Genomic DNA, 15,447 nt, shown 5'->3' on the forward strand with positions numbered 1-15,447 from the left:
CACAAATATCCACCATTGTCACAGATACCACTATTTGTAATGCGTTCGTTTCACCCTCCAAAACCATTTCATTCAACCAAAACCCGATACATTTATTAAATAACATTAGCATTAATGACACACGTGAGCGGCTTCCTTTTTTTTCCGCTAATACCAATGAATGCTGTTTTAATACGATTGTTTTCCCTTAAAGTGACTATTTATGCTATTCCCCCCCTCACATCCACCATAGCAGGAGCAGCCGGGTAGTCTCTCCCCTTTATGAGTGAGCTATTGTGCCTGAGGACAGGATCCCACACACAATCTGAAGCCTGAGCCAACAAAAACAGGGCTTGACAGACAATGCCTCGCTTCACCTGCTGCAGCACTGTGCATCGCAATTATGCCAAGGACATGTACAGTTAGGCTTCATTCACCCTCCTGCAAAACAACTGCCTCAAAATTAAACCAGGGCCCGAAAATCATGCAGATAATAAATATGGCTGCTGAGAGACAGAGAGAGAGAGAGAGAGAGAGAGAGAGAGAGAGAGAGAGAGAGAGAGAGAGAGAGAGAGAGAGAGAAGGAGGAGGGGAGCGAGGGAGGTAGGAGGGGAGTGCTCTCCCAGCGTTACAATATTTTAAACTGCATGGTTACCAGACAGTGAAATAGGGAAAGCAAGAAACAATACCAAGATGCATATATCACCAGACTGATTCCTGCTCCAGACGAGATTGATTTCGAGCTATAGGTGCCACGCCATCAATATACAATCAAACTCAACTCAAATGTTATGCAACGGCCTGCTCTCTGCAGCTCTGCACGCAAAATAAAGCAAAGGCCACGCAGCATCAGATTTGCCATTACAGCCTGCGTGATATAGCCACATTTATAGACTCACTCAGCCAAACACACCGACATGAGACAAAATACCAGTTAGAAAAGGAGATTCGTTATGAAAGTAGTATGGTTATAGCACGAAATATAGATTAAAAAAAGAAAATACTGAGCGCTGATTCTTCATTGATTAGTCTACACTGAGAGGCAAACAACATAACAAATATTGGATGCATGTCTTTGAATAAGGCTCCAGCACAGAATGAACGGGGGGAGAGCCAAATATAGCCTATAACAACCAAACATTGCACACCAGGCCTGTATACATCTCAGAGCGTTTTAGCTGGAGGGGTGGCGCTGCACACTTCAAACGCGAATACATCCATTGTTGTGAGCCATTTGGCCTGCATAAGATCTTGTGCTCTGAACTAGGGAGTTTAAAGTAAGATTTTTTTTTTTATTATACTTGAGGGAAACAATGAGTTCAGCTGCTTATTGCAAGGAGCAATCGTCAGGGGAGACTTAAACTCAATTACTGTAGCCGTTCAGAATGGAAGGAAATACTAAGACCAAAAAAAAATAAAAAATACTGAAAGAAAGAAGAAAAACACCGGGGCATATCAGGCAGTGAATACAAAATTAAAAGATATGGATAATAATCGAGATGAAGCGTATCAAATATTTATTTTTTTTCTGGGCAACAAAGGACTATAATACATTGACAGGCATGGGAACTATTGCCAGCACATGTCTATACAATACAGCTAAAACCGCCTCCAATTTTGGACATTATCGGACATAACAAGATATCAGGTGGTCCCAAAAAATGTATTTTGAATGTCTTCCAACATTTAAAAAAAAGACAATACTCCATTTATTGCTTTTATGGTGCTTCAAGGAGAGAACAAGAGGTGAAACGTATTCTGATTGGCACAACACATAAAAGCTTGTATAAAAACGAAAATAGAAACACAAAAAGAAAACAGTTCTCAGGGTCTCACCTATGCTCTGTCTCAAATTCAACTGAAATTGAACTGAATAAGGATGATATATTTTATATAGAGAGAAATGGAAGTTTATTTCTATTCAATTTGTTCACTTGCTTCAATGTCGCCTCAACATGCTACAAGAGGGCTGAATTGAAATATCCCAGAGAAAATAAAAAATACCCCAAACTTCTGTTTTCTAAGAACCATAAAATCACATGAAGAACTAACCGAATATTCAAACCCACTAAAACAGGAGGCACCAGATAAATAAAAAAAGAAGTTTCAACAGACGCACCATATTTACAATTCCCATTAAATTACACATAAATAAATATATACATACATGAACACTGATTCCCTTATATAACCGTGAATCGTGTCGGAATTCAAAAAGTTCAAGTTGGTCGCTGGGAGAGAGAGTGAGAGTCTACAACTGAAGTCATGACATGGAGCTGTGTGGCATTTCTCTTTGTTTTTCAAGTTTATTATTCACAATACTGATAAGAATGCATCCTCTTTTAGCTTCGTTTTTGTCACAATCGTAAAATTGAGATATAGAGGGGTCGCTGGATTTCAGTCCATTCGTTGCAGCTCATAAAAAATAAGGGGAGTACATAAAAAGTCCTCTGGCTGAGGCAATACACCTTTTCCTCGCCCTGGAGCTGTTCCTCTGCAGCTTTTTTTTTTTTTTTTTTTTTTTTTAAAATAACATTTCAAATGGTTCAGGTGTTGAAGAACAAGAAGAAGAAGAAGAAGTAGAAGAAGAAGAAGAAGAAGGAGAAGAAGAAGAAGATTCTTGCGTCGTTTTCCCCGTGAATCCAAAGTGGGATGTAAAAACAAAACATGTGAAACGGCGCAAGATGATGAAGTGGCACGTTTAACTTTATCAATAGTATTTATAAGGTATTTATAATATTTATATTGGATGGGTGGGGGCCGGGGCGAGGCGGAGGGGGTGTGGGCCGGTGTTGAAGAAGAGCCCTGGGGGGTTTTGGCCCCTCGGTGAAGGTGGGATGGAAACATCACTTTCTGTGCTTCTCGTCTTTGTCTCCGCCTTTAGTGCCGTTATCTGAGTGACTGTTGGGGTTGTTGTTGAGGTACATTTTGTCCATGGCTTTGATAGCCTCGGTCAGATAGTTCTGCAGGGCTGTGACTGCCGCGCACAGCGCCGGCGTCCCGAAGCCGTGCGAGATTAGACTGAAGTGGGTCAAACAGCTCTGGATTCCCGGTTCTAGAATGGGCTGCGGCCGTGAGTTTCCAAGCGGCGAGCGGTCCTGGGACAGCAGGTCTGTGAACTCTTTGCAGACTTGCCTAAAACAGAGAGAGAGAGAGAGAGAGAGAGAGAGAGAGAGAGAGAGAGAGAGAGAGAGAGAGAGAGAGAGAGAGAGGCGTGTTAATGACCGAGCAACAAACATCGCAAATCCCTGCATGTATTTTTAATGTTCTGAGGAAAATAAATCAAACTGCAAAAAAAAAAAAAAAAAACTAGCCATTTTATAATCAGTCAGTCCCGCAGGTGTGCTGGGTTGTGAATTCTAAATGAGCAGCCATTAAGGTGAGATCTCTTTTCAATCTTAAAACATTTATCAGTGGAATGAAATTGTGTTTCTTACTCTGATTTGTTTTCAGAATTAAACACTGGGCTAAGGAAAATGTCCAGAAGCTACAAACAGGTGGAAATTCATCTCTGAGCTCAGTGGATATCAGCAGGATATCTTCCTTTTATTAATAATAAACATTTTAAGAGAAAATATGAGTCCAAATGACTTGTGTCCATGTAAAACGAGCATTTTTGCAGGGTAAACTTTGAACTTCAGTCGCTGATTATCAGACAGTAAACACCAACCCATACAACTATATAGTTAAAAATAATAATACATCGTGCTTTTATTTCCTCAAAAGATACCTTCATCTTTATGTAACTTACATCTCGTTTATATGAATTTATGTAGCCTGTATTTTTTTTTTTTAGACCGTATAGAAAATTGTATTCTGTCATTAAAAGGTGAGCTAACGCGGGCTCAACTCTCTATTGCATGGCGTTGGTATTTTAATAACACTCAAAAAGCCTGTAATAAGCGGTTATAGCGGACATCTGTTGGATTATAGCAGCCCGTCATCAATATTAAAAGCAGGCCATTTCAGGAATCCCCAGTTAACGCATAGTGAAAATAACCAACACAAATGGTAGCGCTGCATGTGAACCAGTTATGTGTCAATGTCACTGAAATCACAAGGCAAACTAAATACTGCTGCGCGTGTGGATGAGGGAAGGCCCAGTCAACATGCCAACAGCAGTGCATTTAACTGCACTAAACCTATTTGAATTATAATGCATTATATAATGTTGAATCACAAGCGTAAATAATAAGAAAAGAAGTGTCTGAATAAAATCCAGAATTAGCAGAGACGTCCAGTAACATATAAAAGTGTGTGGCTTTAAAACAAAAAGTGTATTAATTAGCCTAATATTAGGCTAATAGATGGAGCAATGATGACAACGTATTTATCATAAAAAAAAAAAATTGTTTAATTTGTTTGTTGCATGTTTATAGTGTGTGTGCGCCTGTCAAGAAACACACGCCCGCGCACGCACACGCACACACACACACGCACGCGCGCACACACACACGCACGCACACACACACACACACACACACACACATACAGTGGCACAGACTGGGATGCATTTGGTGTGACACAGTGAAATGTGATAATAGCACTTACTTTGTGGCCAATAGCATGTTTTTTCTTTGGACTTGTTCGTTTGGGTCGGAATGCTGACGGTTTACATATTCAGCTACTGCCTTGGCTGGAAACTCGGTCTCGCATACATAACCAAAATCCCTGGCAAGATGTACCGCCTCGCCTGAGAAAGAAAAAAAAAATGAGGTTGAATGTGTTTGCTTATTAAATATGGTTACATCAAATTCAGAGCAGTTCACACTCCCTGCTTGGACTAACACATGATGAATCTGATCTGAACAAAGCGTCCAGACAGCAGGGTAGCACCTGTGCCTTCTCAACAACACTAATGATGAAAACAACATAGAAATAATAATAATAATAATAATAATAATAATAATAATAATAATAATAATAATAATAATAATAAAACAGCCCTGCGAGCTGCCAACACACGTCACGTGTCTCCTTCATACCGTGAGAACGGTTACATATGGAGGGCAAACAATAAGTGGATATGAAATATAGATGGAGCGGCATGCTTAACACCATGTCATTGATTACCAATGTCTGCACATTACTGAAAGTCCTGCAGATCACAGAGGCATGGGGAAGCAATTTTAAAGGGCTATAACTAAATCTCACTTTGTCTTATACTTCTATGAGAATTACAGGTTTCATTCCGTCCGAGTCTGAGCTCGCTTCTTAAGTTGGTTGACATTTTTCCCCCCCCAAGTCTTTGGTTTTAATTTCCTGAAGCAGTTGAGTTTTTACTGCAGGGCTTCCTGCCCATAAGCCTCCAGTCCGGAAGAACGCATGCGCCAATTAGCATCAAAGCTCAAGTCCAGTAAACTCGTTTCCATAAAATGGAGCGGATCATAAACAATGACAGCACTTCAGCAAACGCAGTGTCCCTTCACTAAATAACCGGCTGCCTTCTCCCACTCTCTCTGCCATCCACCCCCCACGTGCCACCACCCCCTTATTACCCAGAATCATACATTTCTCCAGGCTCATTACAATACAGCAGCAGCACATTTCTACGAAGCACATTAAACATTGCATTCGGCCCTCTTCTGCAATAATGATTAACAGGGACCAATGAACCATCGCAGGCTTTCACCTTTGGAAACCCACACACACCAAATACCACTGCACTGAATAATCAGGTTCAACTCTGCAAGAAAAATTGATTTATCCAGTCGCCTAAAAGGCATCTTTTCAGCGCGCTATAATTGACTAATTTATTCTTTAATAGACCCAAAACATATAGCTCCCAATAGGTCAGCGCCATGCCATTTGCATGCAACAAAAATCTTCACTGAAACCCAAAGCATGGGAAGCTATTAACGAAAGAATTAAGTCGCCATTAAAAATCATCCCTGCGCTGCCATACCCATGGTTGTATTAATGTTTGAAACAATGCAGGGTTAATAAATCAATCGACTTCTCATCCATGAGGTGAAGCAGCTCAGCGGTGCCCAATAAACAAGCAGCACTCAATAATTAACTGGACTTCAACACAAATTCATCCAGTGTATAAACTAGGCCAGCCGTGGACCTGCAAGTGTGCTCCTGAAAGCGAAGGCCAACGCTGCAAAGCCACTAAAATTACCAGCACCGTTCTCTCTCTCTCCACACACACACACACACACACACACACACACACACACACACACACACCACACACACACACACACACACACACACACACACACACACATACACACACACACCCTTCATGCTTTATTACTTGCGAGGCAAAGTCGGTCCACATTACACGGATGAGCGCATATGCTGATTTCCAACACAGAGAAAGAGAGAAAGACAGAGAGACAGAGAGAGAGAGAGAAAAAAAAAATCCCAGTTTGCAAGCACATGATATCGCGGGAGCAACAAGAGTGGGGACGTGATTTACGGCACCCGGCTTACCTTCGACTAGTGACGTCAGCAAGGTGACGTTGGCTGCCTTGCGTCTGCCCGCAGGTAGATTCAAGCCGATTTTATCCAGCTTCTCCCTTAAGGATCTTCCTCCGTTCTTAGACTTGGCCCTGTGACAGAACAGAGGAGACATTTAAATATATAAAATATGTAATAATGGAGTGAATTTAGGGACAGACTGTGGTTTAGACTTACAAGAAGAAAAAAAGTCCTATCACTTGGGATTGTGATGATACCTCCTGTGGTGCATACTCTGATATTTACATCCTATGTCAACCAGTAAATGTGGTTCAGCTCTTTTTCACTAATTAAAAGGTGAATGGAATTTGGCTGGCTTTACCCTCCATTACATCCCTCATACAAGCTATAAATAATACTGAAAGAGCCCAGGCTTTTCACCAGCAGACAAATACTGTACAAAATGAATAAATAAAGCCCTACTTAATAGGCAGTACTATTACTGGCTGCGTGTCTACAGCACTTCAGTAGACAGTTCACTGGAGACCAATGTTTTCATGTGTAATGCCTTCACTGGGCCTATAGAGCTGGGCTTGAAACAGACTAGGCCTACATTAATTTAGAGAGAGAGAGAGAGAGAGAGAGAGAGAGAGAGAGAGAGAGAGAGAGAGAGAGAGAGAAATCCAGTGCGCTAGGGAAGTTAATATGGAATTTAACAGACCCCTCCTGCTTTAAATGCAGGAGCTAGGTGTCATGGTTGGTCGATTTTAATTATTCTTGGTACAGAGGAGAGAGAGAGAGAGAGAGAGAGAGAGAGAGAGAGAGAGAGAGAGAGAGAGAGAGAGAGAGAGAGAGAGATGTATGCTCACAGAGAGAATGGCTCTGAGTAAAGTGAGAGAGTTCATACACACGCACACAGACACGCACACACGCAGGTACAGAGAGAGAGAGAGAGAGAGAGAGAGAGAGAGAGAGAGAGAGAGAGAGAGAGAGAGTGGAGCTTTTTGCAGCCTTTCAGTGGAACTCACCTCCTCAGCACCCCGCCCAGCAGAGAGGCGTTCAGGCACTCGGGCGGCGAGAGGCGTCTCTGCACCTCCGCCACTGTGACCTTGTACTTTGATGTGGAGCTGAGCAGGGATAGGCGACCCGGAACCGAGCAGAACACCTCGTTGGGGTTTACCACCCCTCCGAAAAGACCGTCCTTATTTACGGGGATGGAGGAGATGTTGTTGTTCTTGGATAAAGACACTGGACCTAGCAATGGAGAGAGTGGGGGGGGGAGAGAGAGAAAGAGAGGGATGGTGGGATGGAGAAAAGGAGGGAGGAGGGAGGGGGAGACAGAGAGAGAGACCGTGCTCAGTGAATTTCATGCAATGCAGAGCCTTAACTAAATGAGAAGGGGGGGGGGGGGGATTTAGGCCCTGGATTTAGAGTTTAGCACCACTTTCAGCAACAAGGACATGCAGTGAAAAGCGACTAATAGAGGCCTGCATGGCAATAACAGTAATCATATTAGTAATAATAATAATGTTTGTGTGTTCATTGTGGAATCAGTAGCATCTGGACTATTAGGAATATTCCCAACTACACATGTACAAAATTCATAATATATCCATAATTGTGTCCTTTATCTAAAAAAACACCGGTCAACACGCAGCCTATATGTAGAGATCTCAGCAGCAGACAGCGAGACTCTCCAGTATCTGAGCGCTCATACAGCCTATTTTTGCACCATGGATCGACCCTGCACAAAGCAACCACACCAACCGAGCGATTTGGTAAAGTCTACCTATTTTGACATATCCTCGGTATCCTGCAAAATCGCCCGTGTGTGATTTCAAACCGGGAATGGGGGGTGGTGGGGAGCTCAGCACTACTGGGCTTTACACCGTTTTGGTTTGCAGTAACCGGAGACAAAGGGGACTGTGCGCCTTTGGATAGATCACTTGTGACATTAATGGCTCAGGGGAGCCTAATAGAGACAATAGGAGTCAAACGAACTCTTGAGATTACTAATATAAGAAGCCAATTATCATGTTGATGCGCAGATAGACGGACTCAAAATAGAGAGAATGGGAAAAAAAGACAGAAAAAGAAAGAAGAATCGCCCCATATATAATCTAGTGAGCTCTAATTTCACCTGACAAAACGTTTTTGAACCAGACCATGAAAAGGGCCTCCTCGCGTTGTATCATTAACATTACAAATCATCCTGATTTTTGACAGCAAATAAATAAGTAGCCTAATAATAAATAATATAATAATCCAACATCCTTCGCCTAATCAGTCAGGGCTTTTTTTTTCTTCTTTTTTTTTTGCCAATCCGAGTTTTGATTCCCTCCCTAAATGACAGAGTATCACCCCCTGCACACACTAGGCCTGTGCTCCATCCAGCGCTACCAACTTCCATTTTAAATGTGACCATGCAGTGTGATTGCAGCTATTGGCTTTCACCGATGAAGTGCCAGGATCGTCTATAGGCCTGTATCTTTGACCATCAATACCACGGGCCTACAAAGCCCACCAGCTCTACTCATCTCCCCGCTGCTCTGAAACGCTGACAGTAAATTCCATCAGCGAGAAAAAAGGTGCAGCCAGTTTGATGCACTTGGAAACCATGTAATGAAAAATAGGCTACTGCGTATTAGGATCAGTCAGGCATTACCGCATTGCATCGAGTTCTCTCGAGCAGAATGGTGACCGGTGTGTGTGTGTGTGTGTGTGTGTGTGTGTGTGTGTGTGTGTGTGTGTGTGTGTGTGTGTGTGTGTGTGTGTGTGTGTGTGTGTGTGTGTGTGTGTGCGTGTGCGTAGCTTGCAGAAACATGCATGCATGATATCTTGGAGGAAATTGCTTACCTTTTTTAATTACAGTCTGGTCTTGAATGTGAATTCCTTGATCGTCAACAGACTATGAAAGGAATGTCAAAAAAAGAGAACCAATGTTAGCACAAAGGCAAGAAAATATCAGCCCCCGTTCTGTGTAAGTGAATGTAACTCAGGATGCTGTGCGGGAACAAAGCCTGACACAATTAGCGGCCACAATCAACCAACATGGAGGCTCTCGAGGCCCATACCTGTTATTATTGTCCATGGGTGTTTTTCGGCGGGTTGTACGGATAGGCGCATTACGTTAGATCACAAACTCAGACTTAAATAACGAAGCTGTGTCGCCCCATAATCCTGACCTAATTCCGCCTTCATATTGGATCTACTCACAAGGAAACTTCTAATCTAGATTGGATAGTAATTACGGCAGCGCAGCCTATTAAAGGCCTATGAACTAATTAGAGGATTATTGGTGTTTGTTTCTGATTAAAAACTGGGGAAGAATGCTCTAAATAAGAATGAGGGTTACTGACAATTTTAGAGCTCATTTATCATGCATCTTTAGCTATTACCCAAGCATAATCCACCAAACTCAATTCTCCTGTTAGTGTGCATTACAGTGTTATTGTTCGCAGACAGCGGCGAGCTTCATCTGTTTTTTAAACGGAGAAATCAAATAAAGTCAGAGGACATGAAGGAATCCGTGTAGAAACACGGGCACACTGTTTTTGCTTTTGAATCAATCACTCATTTAATCAGATTTAAGTGATGCTAGTGAACAAAACCACATCGAATTTTGCAACAAGCTTTTTGTATATTTAATGTTTTGAAAAATATATTTTATAAATGGAAATAACAAAGCTGTGCTGTTTTATTCCAAATAATCTTGACAACACTGGGGTAAAAATGCTATTTTTTTTTTTCAGGCAGTAAAACATGGCTAGGCTACTAAATAATGTAATGCGTGTCATCCTTCTAACATTTATTAAACAATAGCAATAACAACAACTTATATAAATACCCTAATAATATTAAAATTAAAATGGCGTTATTTTTTTAAATGCAGGGTGCTTGAACAAATGATAATAATACTTATATTCAAATATAAAACACAATTACGTTATTATTTTTTAATGATAATGTTAATTCGAAATATAGCCTGGTAGTGGGAACCAACTGTGCCTAACATTAATAATAACACATATTACCCTTTCACACATTTTTTTTTTTTTTTAACCCCACAAAAAGAGAGAGCCAGGTAACTGCTGCCTCACCTGAACGTCGTCTAAAGAGTGAGGTATTCCATGGATAGGGATAGAGTCCGACAGTCCCGTATCGATGCCGTGGCCGGACGGTAGCAGCACTTCCCGGCGGTACTCCCGACACAGCTGGTGGGGCAGGCTGCGGTGCTGGTGCAGCAGGCCGCTCTCCTGACTCTGCCTCTGTCCGGGCCAGCCCGGGTGCTGCGGCTGCGGCTGGGCGTGCAGGGAGTTGAGGGAGTACGGGTCGTTGACGTGCGAGTAAGGGTCCTGAGACTGCGGGTAGATGGGTTGGTAGGGCGGGGGGAAGTACGGGGGCTGGAAGTCCGAGTTGGGTGTGTGGGAGAGCGGAGGAGCGCTCGTGTAGGGACTCTGGCCCACGCCGCCCAGCTGAGGTAGCCTGGCTGTCCCGTTGCTGGTGCCGTCGTGACGGTCCTGGCAGGGGAGGACAGAAAGAAAAGTGTGTTTCAGCCTAAGTACATTTTTTAGAAATACACAACCATGAATGATCGCATTTCCACTCTTTCTTTTAACTGCAGAATGCTCTGCGGGCTTCTGCTGGGGCATTATCAAATATGGCCTGAGCGCATTACAGGAATTAGACCAAGTGTGGAATCTGTATTAAATCTAAATAATCTGTTATAACCGATTTGAAACAATAAAGACAACAATGTTACACACTGATAACTTAAGTTTCGAAATAAAATAGCATGATAATAAACGCTCAAACGCCAATAATCAAATAAAACATCGAAATTCCGGAGGTGGAAATGCACTCAAATAAATAACCGAGCCTTGCATTATTTCAGCACTTCTACAAGGTGTCCTTTAGGCATGCAAGCTTCATAAAACACTATTCAGAGAAAAGAAATATTATAACAAAATCGGGTGTGCAAACAAATTCGAAGTATCTGACACGGTGAGGCAACTTACCATCGCGGAAAAACTGTGCACTAACATTTCAAAGGATTTTTGGTGCCACTCAAGAAAAGAATAATCAGTTCAAAAACACTTCGAGTGTTTGGGGGGTGGGGGGCGAGCAAATGGAATCAAAAAGCAAACCAAAAAAAACTGTAGCCCCCCGAAAAGCCTCTTCTGTCCTGAAAGATCACGATGGCCCCGGCGATCAGATATGTGCCACAGAAGCAGGACGATAATCCATCAGAAATAAATGGTTAGATCCCCGCTGCCCTTCATGTGGGTCTAAAAATGCAGATATTCGGCGGTGCTGGCGGATTTGGGTTGAAAAGTTTCTCTTGGTAAAGCCTCTTTTCTCCCTGCTCCCCTGGCTTCTATCACAGTGCTGCCGTCCCCTCGCTTGAGCTCATATTAGCAAAAGAGCCGCTTCTTCGTCTCCCTCTTGGACTCCTAATAGAACGCATTCATGACTATTAATATTACAGGAATACTTAATAATAAGGAAAGAATGGTCGGAAATCGGGCGTGAAGCGGAGGACGCAACTCAAGGCAGGAGTCTGCGCTTAAATGACGTCCATTGAAAGGAGGAATCAGTATATCTAATCAGAGATGGGGAGAGAGAGAGAGGGAGTGAGAGAGAAAGAGGGAGTGAGAGACTGTGGAGGGAGTGGAGAGAGAGAGAGAGACAAAAAGAGGGACATTCACTCTCGTCTGACGAATCAGAGAGAGAGGAGGAGGGGGGATTTTAAAAGGGTCCCAGGGCCAAAGCGCAAAAGTGAAAGAAAGACATAGGAATGAAGGGAGGTGGACCACAGACAGGGGAAGAAGAAGCCATGGAAGGAAACAACGTGCACCTCTGACTTGGGCGAAAATCCAGCAGACGACGTTATGGGCATTCCGAGCGGTTCATTTCTACCGCTCGTCCCTTTGTTTTCCACCTCAGACTCCGACTGCGAGCTGCCCTCCATGGGTCTCCTTTCTCTTCTCTTTCTCCGCCGAATTAATCCACCGGTTTCTCATCGACTACAAACCCAAAGTCACACCGGCTAACTTTTAACTTTGACCCGGAAAGACGGAGAAACAATAAATTCCCAAAGTCTAAGACAGGGCCGTTCGGATGCGGCGCTCCAAACAACTTTTACGCGCGGCTAAAAGAGCTCCACTCCCCCTTCCTGCTTAATCGCACATTTTAAAATTACGAAACACCGGGCTGTGACCGGATTTTTTTCGCATCCAAACCAGCCGGAAAACATTGCCTGTAAAATAAAAACAATCACCACAACATGAGCGCGGAGCTTCCCAGCTTTTGTTTCCCTGGCCCCGGCCGTCCCTATGTCCTCACGATTGAAAACACGTTCAACTGGCTTCTCCACTCCTGAAAAAGTCCCCTGATATTACTGCCAAACTTTGTCTATGCCCATAACAACAAGCACTCAGTGTATGCACTCCACACATACAGGCACTCACGCAAAATCTAACGGCTCAAATTGTAGATAAATGAAATACTGAAGGGTAAATGTCCATGTCTTCTAAGCAGTGAATAAAGCAGGTAGCGCTTACATAATGCCATTTAGTCCACATATTTATTTTCAATTAAATGCATGGTAAGTTTATTTTACTTTTAAAAGTTTACACGTGTCATTAAATATTTTAATTATTATTATTTTTTTAAACACTGTTGTGATTTTTAAATCCACTGGTGTGCAACTAAAATATAAAAAAGCAGCTGTTATTGCCATAATGCAAAATTATTGTTCTCATTAATATTATTGTTATTATATTATATGTATTATTATTCTCAATATTAATATTGTTATAATTCTTACTATAATTATCACTGTCATAATCATTGTTATTGTTATTTTTATTTTAATGGTTATTATTATTATTATCATCCTCTAATTTTACTCTACACAAATACACAAAAAAAGAAGAAGCTATGAAATGAATAGAGATGGACATGGATCTATTCATCCTGCAGTTGAATTAAATGTATTCACTAACAGCTGTCAAAAGAATGGTATAGCTGGATCAAAACAATACATCATCTTAGTACATTTCAAAAAGTTAAATTAAATTTAAAAATTAAATGTAAAAAAAAAAAAAAATCAAAGAGGAGCCCCTTACCTCGCAATCTTCATATTTAATGTTATCAGTTAATTTCCAAAGCATTCTCATGGATTGTTGAGGTGGATATTGAGTATAGGTATCGCCAGAGCCTTGTTTTCACTCAGTGAATTGTGCTCCCCGCTCAGAAAAACTACTTTTATTGAAGCTGTGGGCTGCTGCTGTCTGTCTTGCGCTCTGAGGTCTCCCTCTAATGGTGGAAGTGAAGGGCTGGAGCAGCTCTGTAATAACACTGGCACAGGGCCTCATTAGCATATCAACAGCCGTTTGATTCCCCCCATCTGCTCACACAACACCAATGGACAGCGTACAGGTAAAAACTAAAGCAGCAAGACGCTACACATGCTTCATATTTCTACTGTTCAGTGAGGTGTGTGTGTGTGTGTGTGTGTGTGTGTGTGTGTGTGTGTGTGTGTGTGTGTGTGTGTTTGTTGAGGGAGAGAGGGGGGGGGGCGGGTATAGTCATGCATGTGGACTTGCATGCACCTGGGAAGGTTTCTAGTTTAATTGTACACGTCTTTCATTAGACTTCAGAAATGCTTTTCGACAAATTTGTATGATTAAAAAGAAGCGACATTTCTTTGCTGTGAAATATTTTTTTTGAGACTCAGTCGTGTACAACGCATAGAGTCTTTATGATTATTTTTCTAGGACTTGATGTGAAAACAGCATGCCTATGCAAATGCAACCGTGTCACACACTTTGTTGCCAGTCTGGATTTTTTTTAACTCCGAAACTGTTATTTTAATCCCATTGAGAGTGGAGACCTTGAGAGGCTTTTCTTTCAATGTTATGTTAAAAAAAAAAAAAGGTGAGCCATTCAAAGCGGCTCCACAGGTCCATTGGCTACCTGGCTTTGGGGGAATGTTAATAATTACCACAACAACATGGCCTTGTTTCATTTGAATGAGCGGCTAGGGGAGCCTGGCTCTGCCCTGTCGCCGGCCGAGCCTTCACCTCAGCAGGTCGTGGGTCAGCAGACAGGTCGCCAGCTCTTTAAAGGCGTTGGCCCCTCTCGTTTCAAACACGGATTACCATTTTTGGTGGAGTACCTTTTCGCAAGCAGTTGTTATTAATGAGGATGGAGCGACGGCTGACAATGACAGCTATGCATGCGAGTGTCTTTCTGGAGATCTGGCCTGGTTGTCTGTGGTGGTGATCGGGTTTAACGTGTTTTAAGGGTTTTGTTTCAGCAGGTCGTCTCCAAAATCCTCCACACCTCACAAAATGGTTTCAGTGAAGCCCAGGCAAGACGAAACTCCTAAAGAAAGTCCATAACGGGATGTATTGTAACTTATGAGTTTAAAACATGTTATCCCAATTTGGAACAGCTGTAAATATACAGCCTATATATGAGAAGTTAGATCTGACTTCAAAGACCCAACGACACATGTTGGAACATGGCCTGCGTTTCGTCACTACTGCACTTTTGACAAAACCACTGATTCCACATATTTTTAATTTATGATAAAACACATAAGCGTGTATTTGAAACGCAGTCCTACAACAAAATGCAATCAACATCCTTAGGTTTTTCTATAGCAAACCGACGAGGTGGCCAAATCGACATGTAAGGCTACATCACAGCAAAACAGAGGTTCCAAAATAAATGATGTATGTATGTATGATCTCATGACGCCTCTAAACTACACAAGAGTACTGTACTATCTCTCTTTACAAAAGATATCACGGTGCCTGTGCAGCATCATCCTACAACAAGTCGACACTTTGACAGTTTTCACGGATTTTCACAGCCGTGTCTTTGTCTTAAAGTAAGCAGCACATACCTGCCATTCTCCCATTCTGCCCATAATTGACATTCTTTGTTTTCTGCTGCCTTTGGTGGTTTTTGGTTCGATCCTGTGCCGTGTCTATCTCATTGAGCCTTCGTTCCCAAAGTAAACCTTTACTTTGTTTTTACCTTTTTTTC

General features: G+C 42.2%; 1 protein-coding gene across 6 annotated transcripts; it reads right to left on the reverse strand.

The window, feature by feature from the left end:
• Nucleotides 1–1,479: 1,479 nt before the first annotated feature.
• tfap2a (transcription factor AP-2 alpha) lies at nucleotides 1,480–15,366 on the reverse strand. Of its 6 annotated transcripts, XM_078280582.1 has the most exons (8): nucleotides 12,245–12,335; nucleotides 11,406–11,840; nucleotides 10,488–10,907; nucleotides 9,244–9,295; nucleotides 7,416–7,641; nucleotides 6,421–6,539; nucleotides 4,531–4,672; nucleotides 1,480–3,114 (listed from the first exon to the last, which is right to left on the reverse strand). In XM_078280582.1, exons 2-8 carry the CDS (start codon nucleotides 11,430–11,432, stop codon nucleotides 2,826–2,828), a joined length of 1,275 nt encoding a protein of 424 aa, XP_078136708.1. In that variant the 5' UTR covers nucleotides 11,433–11,840; nucleotides 12,245–12,335; the 3' UTR covers nucleotides 1,480–2,825. The 6 variants fall into 6 exon arrangements, with proteins under 6 accessions (XP_078136708.1, XP_078136709.1, XP_078136710.1 ...); XM_078280583.1 differs by lacking the exons at nucleotides 11,406–11,840; nucleotides 12,245–12,335 and adding an exon at nucleotides 15,305–15,366; XM_078280584.1 differs by lacking the exons at nucleotides 11,406–11,840; nucleotides 12,245–12,335 and adding an exon at nucleotides 13,518–13,577.
• Nucleotides 15,367–15,447: the final 81 nt, after the last annotated feature.

This window comes from Sander vitreus, chromosome 22, assembly GCF_031162955.1.
Source record: "Sander vitreus isolate 19-12246 chromosome 22, sanVit1, whole genome shotgun sequence".
Classification (NCBI taxonomy): Eukaryota; Metazoa; Chordata; class Actinopteri; order Perciformes; family Percidae; genus Sander; species Sander vitreus.